Here is a 14472-nt window from a genome sequence, read left to right on the forward strand (position 1 = left end):
AACTAAGCCTGTGCACCACAACTACTGAGCCTGCGCTCTAGAGCCTACGAGCCACAACTACTGAGCCCCTGAGCCACAACTACTGAGCCCGCGTGCCACAACTACAGAAGCCTGCACACCTAGAGCCAGTGCTCCGCAACAAGAGAAGCCACCACAATGAGAAGCCTGCGCACCGCAACTAAGAGTAGCTCCCCCTCACTGCAACTAGAGAAAGCCCACGTGCAGCAACGAAGACCCAATGAGCCAAAAATATAAATAAATAAATAAAATAGAGTAATAAAATAGAGTATTTCTTTAAAAAAAATTAGAGATGGACATGTAGTAAATGCTCAGTGAACATTAGCAATGCTGCTGTTGCTATTGGTGACAACGATGATGGTATTTTCTCTTTTAGCACACTCTAAGACCTCTTCTGTAATCATTCTCTTTCTTCGTTATTACTAGACTGAAATGTCTAGTAATACAGCCTCTCAGACTGTAAATTCTTAGAACTACTTATTCCATTATACTCACATGTGCAGACAGTAAGAGCTGTATATTGAAAAGTAATAAAGTGCAATATATTATCTATAACATTATAATAACATGCAACAATATTCATGACTCTGGTTATTTTTATAATTTCTTAGCTTATTAAAACTGATCATATGAATTATCCTGAATAGAGAGATTCTGGAATTCTAAGCAAATTTTATGGATTCATAAGATTTCCCATAGGACCCTTTAAAGAGCATATGGAGACGTCTGATAATACAAAAAAATGTATAAAATATAAATGAAATAATTCACTTTAAGCCCTTAGCATAGAGGTTACTGTATTAAAAGGAAAGTCTCTAAAGAAACCAGAAGAGCTGGGAAAATGATAAGTAATGATCATGTCAAAGCTAGGTAAAATTTGACCTGAGCGAAGTAAGGGAAGAACTAAAAGTACGTTTGTCTTGAGGGCATCCACCAACCTTGACAGGGAAAGCCCTTCATGGCCACAACGGGGCGCAGGGGACAGTTCATCAAGCCAAGGTGTGCTGTCCCCAGATAACCTCCAAGCAAGGGTGATTCAAAAGTAAATCACATTTCCCTCCCTTACACTTCCCAACCTCCCTAACCCTAAACCCCTCCTTCTAGGCACCGCAAGGAAAGATGCTTTTGCAAAAGAAAGGTAGGGTAACACCCTGAGACATGTTAACCATTAATTGGTCCTTGGATGAATTTATAGCCGAAACTCACCAACTACCTAAGTGGTGGGGAAAAAACAAAACCAGAAAAATCACACACACTCATGGAGTGATTTGGTAAAGTCTTCTCAGACCGGCAGCACCCCTGAAAGGCCTGGCATAAGCAAACGAAATCTCTTTTGGAATCTACCTTCTAGGTAGCCCTCAAAGAATTCCCCCAAATGACTACTTGTTATTATTATTATTACTACCCAGTAGCCTGGTAGGAGGGAGTTGAGAAAGGGATGAAAGACGCAGACTCTGCGTGCCAGGCCAGGCACAGGAATAAATCAATGTGAGTGAGGCGCTGACACTTCCAGGCTGGCCTGAAGCGAGGTTGGCGGAATCGTGCTGAGGAAAGCCGGTCAGTGTCTGTCAGCCAGAATGGGCGAGCCCTGACGCAACAGGAGAGTGAGGACGTGAGGACGTGAGGACGTGCCAGGAAGAAAAAGAAGGCAGTCAGCAAAGAGCTGAAGCCAGGGTGAGGTGAGCTAAGAAAATGCAAGCCGTGCGATTCTGTACGCCTGCCAAAGGGCAGTGACAAAGTTGATTCTCAGATTCTGGTGGCAAAAATAAATGAGGAAACATGATCACTGACTTCTGTTATAAAGTTCATCACCGTCATTAAAAAATGACAGTATGACAATGATCATTATAATAAGGATAATAATGATCAATATGACAATAACAATTCTTCCTCCTGTCCTCTGACCACCACCTCCAGCATCAAGAAACCCTGTGCTTTTCCTCTGACATCTGTCTTAGGACAAACTTCATATGATATCACTTACATGTGGAATCTAAAAAAATGATACAAATAACAGAAACAGTATTTACAAAACAGAAACAGACTCACAGACGTAGACTCACACTTGTGGTTACCAAAGGGGAACGGTGTTGGGGGAGGGATGAATTAGGAGTTTGGGATTAATGGATACAAAATAAACAACAAGGACCTACTGTATATGTATAGCTCAATATATACTTTGCTGTACACCTGAAACTAACACAACATTGTAAATCAACTATAGTGCAGTAAAAAAAAGAACAATAATGAAAAAAAGAGAAACACTGTGCTCCCCCTTTACACTTGTCCTTTACTCTTAACAACAACCCTATGAGGCAATGCATTATCCCTGCTTCACAGCTGTGGGAGTTGAGGGTTAGAATGTGAAGTAACTTAAGTCCCATGGCAATTAAGGCAGGGAGCCAGGATTCGAACCCAGGTTTGCCTCCAGGACCCACGCATGCATTATTGGCTCCCAGGTGTTCAGACCCACGCAGGTTCTCGGAAAGCACCTGCTGCTGCAGAAGAAGGCTTACTCCAAATGTGGTCTGCAAACCACTGTCGTCATCACCCGTGGTGAGATGAGCACAGAAATTAAGAATATACATTTAGACACTTTTATGGAAATGTAACACTGTTGCGGCATCCCAGCCCATGAACGTTTTTCCACTGAATAATTGTACCGTATTTTACAATGGATGGGGGTGGGGAGCACTTGCTCTCCCCCCCAGATAGTCTGCAAAGCACTGCTGCAGAGTGAAGAGAAAAAAAATCATTTCACCACCCTCTGTCTTCAAAGTAATTACGTGTGGACCATCCACGTGCAGCCTCCTCATGATCTGGCATCTGGGCATTTGTGGATCGAGTTGGGGTACACTCTGGCTAGGGCACTGGAATGCAGCCCCAGCTGCTTTAAGTCATCTCATCCGTGGGTAGCACTGACTAAGGATCTGGTCAGGATGTGTGATGCGTACATGACCACTTCGCTTCAGCTTAGAAGGGCCAATGGTGAAATCTACGCTCTGTTCCAAAGAATCCCTTCTGGATTTAGGCAGCATCTCCTCCCTACTGAGCTGCCCCTCGTCCCACGCGTACTTCCACATAACACTTATCACACTGGGTGTTAATGATCTCCTCCGGGGTCTGTCTCCCTTGTCCACCACGAACCCCTCCAAGCACAGAGATCTTGCCTCCTTCATTTTCCTAACCCCAGCACAGGACAGGAACCGAGCTGATGCTCATTTCATGTTTGTTGAATTAGTTGACTGATTCATGGCTTTTCCCTTAGGTCCTCTTCTGCCAGGACGTTGTGAATGTGAAAACTGTTGGGTAATTTTAGGGCTGCAAGCAAATGACCTCGGTTGAGCCTGCTAATGTTCACTGCTAAAAGATTGAAGGGAAGTGTTGCATACAACTTATGCAAGACCCAGTTGTGGGTAAAAGAGAATCTTCTTTCACAACAGACTCTTAGGAACCAAAGACCTCCTATCAGACTCCCAAAAGGAAGCCTGCCAGGCAGTCTCCCAACACCTGGGCTGCTCTCTGCATGGCACTGAAGGGATCAAGGGCTGAACTTGCTTTTCCCCACTGCCTGCACTCCAGATCTGCATGCACTCAGCTGATCACAGTGCATAAGTCATTTTTCTACCATCTGTGGAGATCTAAGGAAAGTGATTTAAAGTACAACTTGCACAAATTACTACTGAATAGCCCTTTAATAGCTGTCTCTAGTTTTACTTCCTAATTTGCCAATGCCCCCTCCTCCTCCAATCCGAACAGATTTGCCAGGATTTTTTGTCTCATTATGAAGTAAGATCTTCTTTGTCTGGGCTCCAGTTTGCACCTGGAGTCCAGGGAGCACTGCTTCCCTCTAAGCCACTTTAACTTGACTTGGCAAAGTCTCTATGTTCAGACCACAGAACTTCCTTTTCCCTGAAACAGATTCCTTTTCCTGGTATGCAGTATAGGACAGAGATCTAAAGAAGACCCTTGGTCTTCCTTTGCTTATTCCTTTCTTATACTTTTTGAGCCAGATTTCACTATAATCTTTTAGATCTTTACAAATCTGAACTTTCAGCGTCTTCTCAGTGGTCTGCAGCGAACTCCTCTGCTGGTCCTCTGATAATCTCAATGTGAATTTATGTCATTAACATTCCTGTACCTAAAACTCAATTCTATGTCCATCATTCTGCCCCCCAAGTCAGACCAGGGTTATTCCCAAACCAGATGTGATTTCGACTACACATACGCACAGAATACTTATTACACTTTGATTTAAAATTCAAGCTCAAATAGGGGAACTTCTAAAGTCAGAAACGATCCCGCACGCCCCGAGAAGCATCAGCTAAGGACCTCTTTCACCCAATGTCTCGTAAATGTGAGAATATCTTAGAATAGTAAGGTGTGATGCATTTTCAGTACTACTTACAAGTCTGAATAAAGTTGTAAGAGAAATTGCTGAATTTAAGGAGGTTTTCTTTTCTAATAGTGGAAATCTGTCAATAACTTAAAATTATAATAATTAACATTTAAAAACTTTTAAAATATTGAGAGGTATGTACAGCTGGTTTTATCATCTTCATATTATGTATGAGAAAACTAGTAGAAATATAAAGGCTTTTCAAGTTCACATAGTAAACTCAAGATGAAGCTTTTAGTGAAACCAAGTTTTCTGACATCCAAATTAGTATTTTCTCCACGTACAGAATACGGACAAGCATCAAAATGAATACCTATAAAGTTGAAAGACACATCTGTATAAAATCTCAGTAGCCAATAACAACAAAACAAACCCATCAGGGACTTCAATTACAGGGAAGACTTCACAAATCCAAGTGTGGAGGCCATTTTCAAACTCACCTTTTAAAGATCTCAAGTGTTCAACAGCCATTCTTAAAACTGTCAGTTTGTCCAGTTTCCGTGCCATGGGATTGCACTGAGGGATCATCGCGGACAGTTTTTCAATCAGGTTGTTCATTTTATCTCTCCTGCGCTTTTCGGTTTGGCTATGCGCTTCTCTAAGAAGGAGAAAGAGCTTCCATTATAGTTAACATTTAACAGACCCCCAGTGACCCCAGAGGCAGCAGTGGGAGCACGGGTGAGGCCAGCAAGCCCCCACTGTTCTTCCTCCCGACTTTGGCCCTGCGGGTGGCATTCAGGGAAGAGGCGGGAGTGGCACTCATTCACACTGCTTTTACCTCCACCCCCCATACCCTTGCTCCTTCCTTCCTGACCTTATTCCCTGAAACCTTCAAGAACTAAGACCTCTGTGTGAGAGCTGCAGCAGGTGGTTTTTTAGCTTCCCTCCAGCCGTAGAGGAAGAATGGGCCGCCTTCTATTCAAAGCTAACTCCTTTCTGGTCTTTGCTTGCACAGTTATCAGCATTTTAAGCTCATTCTCTTTCACAGCTCCTTCTATGCGTCGATAAATGGGCTCAAGTCTCTTCCCTTTGAGGAAGAAATCCCTTTCCAGAATTCTAGGGATGTTTTTTCCTTGCTAATGTCTTCCCTCCTTGGCCAGCTTCCTGAGAGTACGGTCTCCACTTAACGTTTCATCTCCCAGGTGCCTCTCCTATTAAAATCAACCTCCCAGGACTTCCCTGGTGATGCAGTGGTTAAGAATCCGCCTGCCAATGCAGGGGACATGGGTTTGATCCTTGGTCCAGGAAGATCCCACATGCCATGGAGCAACTAAGCCCGTGAGCCACAACTACTGAGCCTGTGTGCTGCAACTACTGAAGCCCATGCACCTACAGCCCGTGCTCCGCAACAAGAGAAGCCACTGCAACGGGAAGCCCACTCACTGCAACGAAGAGTAGCCCCCGCTCACCGCAACTAGAGAAAGCCCACGGGCAGCAACGAAGACCCAGTGCAGCCAAAAAAAAAAACTGAAATCAAATCATCCTCCCAGCCCCCATTCCACTACAACTACTCTAGCAGAGGTCATCCTCATCTTTTTTTTTTTTTTTTTTGCGGTATGTGGGCCTCTCACTGTTGTGGCCTCTCCCGTTGTGGAGCACAGGCTCTGGACACGCAGGCCCAGTGGCCATGGCTCACGGGCTTAGCCGCTCCGCGGCATGTGGGATCTTCCCGGACCGGGGCACGAACCCGTGTCCCCTGCATTGGCAGGCAGACTCTCAACCACTGCGCCACCAGGGAAGCCCCCATCCTCATCTTATGCAACCCCAGGTGATCCCTGCCTTGAATTTGACACTATTGCCATTTCTCATTCTTTGCTGGCTTCTGTGACCTCTCCGCTCCTCCAGCCTCTCTGCTCAGCTCCGCCCCCTTAGCCTCCCTACTCAGCTCTTCCTCTGTCCTTCAATACTGGCCCCCCAGAGACCCCTCACTTGACACCGCTCTCTCCTCACCTATAGCTTCACCCTAAGGGACTGCACACCTTCATAAGGCTTTACAACTACTCATAAGCTACTTACCATTCAATCCCTATCTCATTCATTCTTTATCCAATTCCCAACCTTCAGAACTAAAATTATGCACCTCAGGGATTCATAAGCCTCCTAAAACTCAAGAAATCCCAAACTGAATGCATTCTCTGCAGCTGATCCCATTTTAATCCTTCCTCTGCCAGCCCTGATTACTCTTCCTTCTATAGGGTTTATCTTGATTGGTGACGCCACTAGACTAGCTCTAGACCCTCCCTCCCTTCTTCACCCTGAAGAGCCAAATAACCACAGACTCCTATAAATTCTAGGTCTTAAAATAGTTCTTAAATATTTGAGATGGCTTGAGCCACGTGGTCAAACTGAAGTTGCAGAGTCACTTTCCCTGGAGTACACATCCTGAGGAGCCTGAACATGGGAGGGCACTTGGGGCACCAGGACGCGCAGTTAACTTTGAATTTCAGATAAACAGTGAATACTTTTTTAGTATAAGTATATCCTTGTGCAATATTTGGGACATACTTGTACTAAAAAGTCTTCATTACATATCTGAAATTCACAGTTGGTCAGGTGTCCTGTATTTTATCTGGCAGCCTAGTCTGGGGGGGCCTCATTTACAGTCCCCAGCAGCCAGTTCAGCAGATGAGGGGCAGTCTTGGCCTCCGGATGACACCACAACGATGTGATGTCACTTAATCCCCTCTCATCTCTGTGCCCCTTTTCTAACTCAGAGGTTACGTGACTTGTCTATGAGCATGAGGCTGAAACTTGAACCACACATGGCCCCGGTCTCTCGAGCCTCCTGCTATTATCACAGTGCTCAGCAAAGTGGTCGCCATAGCCCAAGAGAGAACTGGTTCTTCCCAGGGTAAAATGGTCATTCAGCTGCATTGACATAAGAGAAATATTGGCAACATGTGAAACGTTGAACAAGTAATGCAACCTAAGCACTCTCTCTTAAGATTTGTTAAGAATCTTGTGGTTATAGATGATCTTATTTGCAAAGCAGAAATAAAGACACAGACATAGAGAACAAATGCATGGATACCAGGGGGAAGGAGGGGATGAATTGTGCAATTGGGATTGACATATATACACTACCATGTATAAAATAGATAACTAATGAGAACCTGCTGTATAGCACAGGGAACTCTACTGGGTGCTCTGTGGTGACCTAAATGGGAAGGAAATCCAAAAAAGAGGGCATATATGTATACATATGGCTGATTCACTTTGCTGTACAGCAGAAACTGACACAGAAGTGTAAAGCAACTATACTCCAATAAAAAAATAAATAAAATAAACATATCTAGGTTCTGAGTGGGGAAAAGAAAGAATCTTGTGGTTACAAGTGACAGAAATCTTCACTTAAACTGACTTAAAAAGTATAAAAAGGGCTTCCCTGGTGGCGCAGTGGTTGAGAGTTCACCTGCCGATGCGGGGGACACGGGTTCATGCCCCGGTCCGGGAAGATCCCACATGCCGCGGAGCGGCTGGGCCCGTGAGCCATGGCCGCTGAGCCTGCGCATCCAGAGCCTGTGCTCCACAGAGGGGGAGGCTGCAGCAGTGAGGGGCCCGTGTACCTCGGAAAAAAAAAAAAAAAAAGAAAGAAAAAGATTATATTAAAACAAAAGAAAAAAAAGAAGAAGAAGAAGAGTTTGGGGAAGGCAATCTAATGAGAAAGAGGAAAAATAGGAGACTCGTCCCGATCTGTTCTTAGAGACTTTAAACTAGATGGAAGAGTGGGGCCAAGGCAGGAAGCGCTGATGGAGCACCATCCGCCCAACATTCATGCTTGGCCAATGACACTCCTGGAACAAAATCAGTACTTTGGGGTGAACTGGATGGAATTCAAGTTACCTGTGTATTTACATAAAATGCAGTTATCTGCTCGTACTTTGGTCTATTCATGAGCAATTTTTATTTATGTTTATTTTTGGCCACACCACACGGCTTGCAGGATCTTAGTTCCCCGACCAGACTGAACTCAGGCCACAGTAGTGAAAGCGCTGGGTCCTAACCACTGGACCAGGGAATTCCCCCATGAGAACTTTTTAAAGATTTATGATTTTTAAAATGTTATGATTATCTACTTGCTATAATGTTCACCTCTTCTTTCTAACAATATTACCCATTAGCATGGACAGTAGCAGTGGAAAGAGATGCCTGATTCCAGGAATATACAGCAGAAGGGAAACTGACTTCTCTTAGAGCCAGGGTTTTGAGGGAGATGAGAACAGGTAGGAACAAGGTCACTTGGGAATAATGAATGATGATGCTGGGAGCTAGGAAAGACAGAGGAAGGTGAAATAGCCAGTTTTTGAATAAGGTACTTTACTTGAAGGAGGTGCACCTGGAAAGACTTCTTAAAGAATTTTATTAAAGAAGGGCATATTTACCCAGAGGCAAGTTCTCTGCTTAATAATTTATCAGGGCTCTGGCTCTTAATTCTGTGAACTGTTACTGTCACTTTGAACCATGTCAGTGTTCTGCAGAGTCATATTAAAAAAAAAAACAGAATAAATGGAGAAAAAGCAAAACTGAGATCTGGCCATGTTGCCAGATGTAGGGAAAAAAACTTGTTGACGTTGAAAGAATATGATGAAACAAGTGACAGACTTTATGGTGATGGTTCCTAATAATCAGACACTCCTTGTAATTAATTCTGATTTGCTTATTGGAAGAATTAGGTTTTCTCTAGTGCTTCAAGAAAATAATAGTTGTTTTCAATAAATAGCTATTCTGAGAAAAATTTAAAGACACGTAAGCCAAAATGTTATTCAAGTAGATAGAGAAAAAAGGTATAATGTATCTGATGATGGTACCAGATGGTTTTGTTTTGTTTTGTTTTTAGAACTGTATTTATTTCCAGTCACTCCTACTCCTTCACCCTGAGTGGCTGCATTACTTCAAGGCAGGGGTCTCTGGCTCCGTGGAGAAGGAAATGAGTTCCCATTTCAGACTTCCTATGCTGAAAGGTGGTCCAGCAGGGCTGAGGGAGCTCGGGAATGCTCTGGACTCAGGGCAGGCAGGCACGCGGCAGGGACCCTGCCCTGTGGGATCTGCCTGGCTTCTCTGACAGAGAAGCAGAACTGCTGGCATCACCCACCTGACTCCCTGCATGCATTCCAGAGCTGGAAATGAGCTCATCAGAGCAAAAGGAACTTATGAGCGCCACAATTTGGGCCTGAGGTATCTGCATCTTCTCAGAGCAGAACATATGAGAAAAAGCTAATATTCATGAATCCATTCTACCTTGACATCACCATTTGCTTTAGCTAACGGTCTACATGTGCGACCTCTCCCACCCACCGTGTACCCTCTCAACAGTTCAGTATACCTGAAGGACTTCATTTTTACTTGTTGTTCACCATCTTCCATTCTACAAAAAAGCAGGATAAAATATCAAACTACATGAAACAGATTTTTGGTAATTCTTGAGAAATAAATGTGGGATTAAGTCCAATCATCCTAATTCCTATTAAGTCTTTAGTTATACATGCTACCCTGAGCTCCTAATTGAAACAATTATTACTGTCTGCATGGGCTGCTCTCCTACTAAAGTTGACAGGTGCCTCATCCCCATCAGGTAACAAAACTATGTGAACTGACAATGAATGATAATTACCGTTCTATTTAGAAATTATCCCATGCCAATCTTGAAAAGGAATATAATGTTCATAGAGATAACATTAAATAAAATAGCTATTTTTAAAACAATTGATGGATTAGCCAAAAATTTTATAATAGCTCTATTAAAATAGCCTGAAAATACATTAAGAATCTCAGATCTTTAATCAAAAGGAATTCATTTTACCTGAAAATTCATCTAGATGGTAAGAAATATTTTTAAAAACTGGAAACCGATCACTTGCCAATAATATTAATTTTCACATTAGTATATGCCTTAGCAGAATATACTAAATGTATATATATGTGTGTGTATAAATATTTATATATACATATACATACATACATGTGCTCTATGGGTGTGTGTTTATTCATTCAGAAATGTAGTCGCCAGACCACTACCAAAGTGAAATATACTGATGGTGATAGAATACTTTCCACATTAAAAAACTATGCAGAAGGAATAGGTCTTTTTAAATATGTATTTTAAAAAATACATTCCCAAATGTATCACTTTTTGAAAGGCCATTTTAAAAATTCAGGGCAAAGCACCCATAATCTCATCTGGAAATAACCACAGTCAATATTTCAATGGGTCTCCCTCCAATCTCTTTCCTAGACATGTGTCTAGATTCATACAAAAAACAGCTTTGACTATTTTACTTAGCTATGGGGGTGGTGGTGGGGCATGGGAGGATATTTATGTAGATGTGTGTTATATATATATGTGTATATATATATATAAAATAAACAAAATTCAGATCATAGTGTAAAATTTTTCATGTCTTGCCTTATTCACTTAATGCTGTAACATAAATATTTTCCCATAGTTTCAAATATTCTTGGAGAATATGATTTGTAATGATTACATAGTGGCCCATTGGTTAGCTGCACTACAATTTATTTAATAATTTTCTATTATTAGATATCTCAATATTCTAATTTTTCAATATTATCAATAGTATGACTAATACTATTGTGGTACATGCATCTTTGATGATTCTCTTGGGATAAACCCTTAGACAAACAATTTACGGATAACTATTTTAAGGCTTCTGACTCATCTTGCCAAATTTCCCTCTTAGACGACTCAACAATGATCATTTTCCAGGCTTTGAAAAAAGTTTGACCTACCTTTGAACTATTTTATTCATGTGGTGTATTTTATTTGAGGTTTCAAGAATATTTTTTGCTTACAAAAGATAAATATATGCTGTTTATAGAAAAGTTAATAAAATTTATGAACAGATGCATATAAATATTCCAAATAAAAAAGGACCACTAAGGTAAAACCTTAATCAAAGGATGCTTTTCCTTATCACTGTCTAAATAAATAGCTTTGATGATAGTTTATCAAAAATATTTTCACATGTGTTATTTCATTCTCACAGCATTTAAGAATCATGTAGTTATTACTATCCCCGATTTTACAGATGAAGGAATTGAGGCCCAGTAAGGTTAATGACCACTCAAGGTCACAGACCTAACAGGAGGCCAGTGAAACTTATTCTATGCTGGCTGGTGTACCTTCCTCTATGCCTTGATCATTGTCAGCCTGCTCTATGGTATAAAATTAAACAGCTTCTTTGAAGCAAAAGAGAGGGTTAGATTAAGTCAGCTTCTTTTTTTTTTCTCTTTTCTGCCTGACTTCATATTTATGGACTAAAACAGAAAATAATTATATAGACGAATGATTTTCTTCCTAATGGTCTGGAATTATATATACATATACATTACTTCAATCTCAAAAGGTAAAGTTTGGCTGTTTTAAATCATGCTTTTGCTTTGATTATACGTGTTTTAGCAAATTAACTCACTGACTGAACTTGCCTCCTTGGTGAAATCCAGACCTATTGTACTTAGGAAATCCAAATACACTCTTATTTAATGGTCCCCTGCAGAATAGAATAAAGGCACGACGTTGTTAGTCATATAATTCATTCCTTTGTTTGCAGCACGCACCTAGATAATTAGTAAATTTGCTCTTTGTATTTTTCTCCATGCTGGCATTTGGTCTGCAGTTATAATATTTTATTTATGAATTTTAATAAGCTCTCTGATATTAATAACATTCACATTACTTAGATGCATTTTCTTAGTGTAGCATCTTATATCACAGTAACATAATTTTTCCAAAACACAGTGCAAGCTTTCCTTGAAAACTACTTTCACTGCATTTTTAATCCCTAAATCAACGAAACACAAACAAAATTGGAAGCAAATATGGTCAAAACAGCCTCCAGATTTTCTGTTTTCTTTTTTTTTCTTTCTTTCTTTTTTTTTTTTTTTTTTGTGGTATGCGGGCTTCTCACTGTTGTGCCCTTTCTCGTTGCGGAGCACAGGCTCTGGACGCGCAGGCTCAGCGGCCATGGCTCACGGGCCCAGCCGCTCCACGGCATGGCATGTGGGATCTTCCCGGACCAGGGCACAAACCTGTGTCCCCTGCATCGGCAGGTGGACTCTCAACCACTGCGCCACCAGGGAAGCCCCAGATTTGCTGCTTTCTATGCCTTTCTCTTTTTAAAATTTTCTTCCTTCGGTTTCTGAGACGTCGCTCCCACTTCAGAGCCTTGTCTCCTCACCTTCTGGGTAGGTGTCCCCTCCTCCCTGAGCCCCCCAGTCTTCCCACTCCATACATGCATCCATGCCAGTCCACTTGCTCTCTGTACATTAATGGTGTCTGAATCTCCATCTCCGGGCCAGGCCTCAACCCTGAGTTCCAGACCTTCATATCCATCCACCTACTTGAAGATCCCATAAACATCACACTCTCATTGTGGCCAAAACTGAACTCATCATCTTTCCCTCAGCCTCTGTGAACGAAAATACCATCCTCCATCTAGGTGTCCAAGTCAGAAAACCTGGATGCTTCTTACATTTCCGCTCCCCCCCATGAACAAGCACGAAATCTTAGAGATTCTATCTTCTAAATGTGCCATAATGTGTCCCTCCCTTTCCATGCCCTTCCTGCCTAGGGCCACTCTCTTGGACCAATGCCCAGAAAAACCTATTCCCTAGCAAACATCTCTCAGCTGTTTTCTCTGCCTGCTGGATTTTCCTCCTTCAGCCCATCCTCCATGCTGTTTCCAGAGTGGTCCTTTCAAAATATAAATCTGTACCACTTCACACTTACTATGATAACTTTTTTTTTAATGGAAAATAACAAGTGCCAGCAAGAAAACAGAGAAATTGAATCCCTCACACATTTCTGGTGGGAACGTAAAATGGTGCAGGCACTGTGGAAACCAGTTTGGTGGTTCCTCAAAAACTAAACATAGAATTACCATCTGAGGGGCTTCCCTGGTGGCGCAGTGGTTAAGAACTCGCCTGCCAATGCAGGGGACATGGGTTCGAGCCCTGGTCTGGGAAGATTCCACATGCTGCGGAGCACCTAAGCCCATGCTCTACAACTACTGAGCCTGTGCTCTAGAGTCTGCAAGCCACAACTACTGAGCCCCTGAGCCACAACTACTGAGCCCGCATGCTACAACTACTGAAACCCGTGCGCCTAGAGCCCATGCTCCGCAACAAGAGAAGCCACCACAATGAGAAACTCGCACACCACAACAAAGAGTAGCCCCCACTTGCTGCAACTAGAGAAAGCCCGCACACAAGCAACGAAGACCCAATGCAACCAAAACTAAATAAATAATTAATTAATTTTAAAAACTGATGAATCTCCAAAAAAAAAGAAAAAACAATTACCATCTGACCCAGCAATTTTACTCATAGGTGTATACCCAAAAGAATCGAAAGCAGGGACTCAGATACTTGTACACCAATGTTCATAGCAGCATTATTCACAATAGCCAAAGGGTGGGCACAACCCAAATATCCACCAAAAAGTGAATGGTTAAGCAAAATGTGGTATATACATACAATGGGATATTATTTAGCTGTAAAAAAGAATGAAATCCTAATACATGCTACAACGTAGGTGGAATTTGAAAACATTACACTAAGTGAAATAAGCCAGAGACAAAAGGACAAATATTGTATGATTCCAATTATGTGAAATGTCTAGAACAGGCAAATTCTTAGAGCTAGAAAGTAGGCTAGAGGTTACCAGGGGCTGGGGGAAAAGGGGGTATGGAGAACTACTATTTAGTGGGTACCGTGTTTCTGACTGGGGTGATGAAAAAGTTTCAGAAACAGTGGCGTGTAATTAATGCCATTTAATTGTACACTTAAAAGTGGTTAAAACAGCAAATTTTATGTTACATATATTTTACTACAATAAAACGTTTTTTAAAAAGTGCAAAGGCAAGCAAAGTTTTAAAAATGTAATCTGATCAAGCTCTTCTCATGCTTAAAATCCTTCCATTTTCCTTACTGCATTCAAGACACTTTTAGATTCTTTAGCAAAGACACTTTTCTGACGCTTTAGTTCCGCAGAGGTTCATGACCTAGTCCACGTTTACCCCTCAAGTCTCATAGTCCAC

The 14472-nt window shown here is 41.9% G+C and overlaps 1 protein-coding gene across 8 annotated transcripts in view; it reads right to left on the minus strand.

The window, feature by feature from the left end:
• BMAL2 (basic helix-loop-helix ARNT like 2) overlaps positions 1–14472 on the minus strand; it is a 143200-nt gene that overhangs the window by 87921 nt on the left and 40807 nt on the right. For 7 of the 8 annotated variants that reach the window (XR_009565420.2, XM_060305890.2, XM_060305889.2 and 4 more), the window contains exons 3-4: positions 9741–9782; positions 4858–5015 (exon numbers count right to left, since the gene is read on the minus strand). Coding sequence is in view for 7 of the 8 variants with exons in the window: in XM_060305890.2 (XP_060161873.1) it covers positions 4858–5015; positions 9741–9782 (200 nt within the window). In the remaining variant the exon portion in view is untranslated. The remainder of the gene's footprint in view (positions 1–4857; positions 5016–9740; positions 9783–14472) is intronic. The other variant, XM_030830507.3, reaches the window with a different exon arrangement.

This window comes from Globicephala melas, chromosome 10 (genome assembly GCF_963455315.2).
Source record: "Globicephala melas chromosome 10, mGloMel1.2, whole genome shotgun sequence".
NCBI classification, from domain to species: domain Eukaryota; kingdom Metazoa; phylum Chordata; class Mammalia; order Artiodactyla; family Delphinidae; genus Globicephala; species Globicephala melas.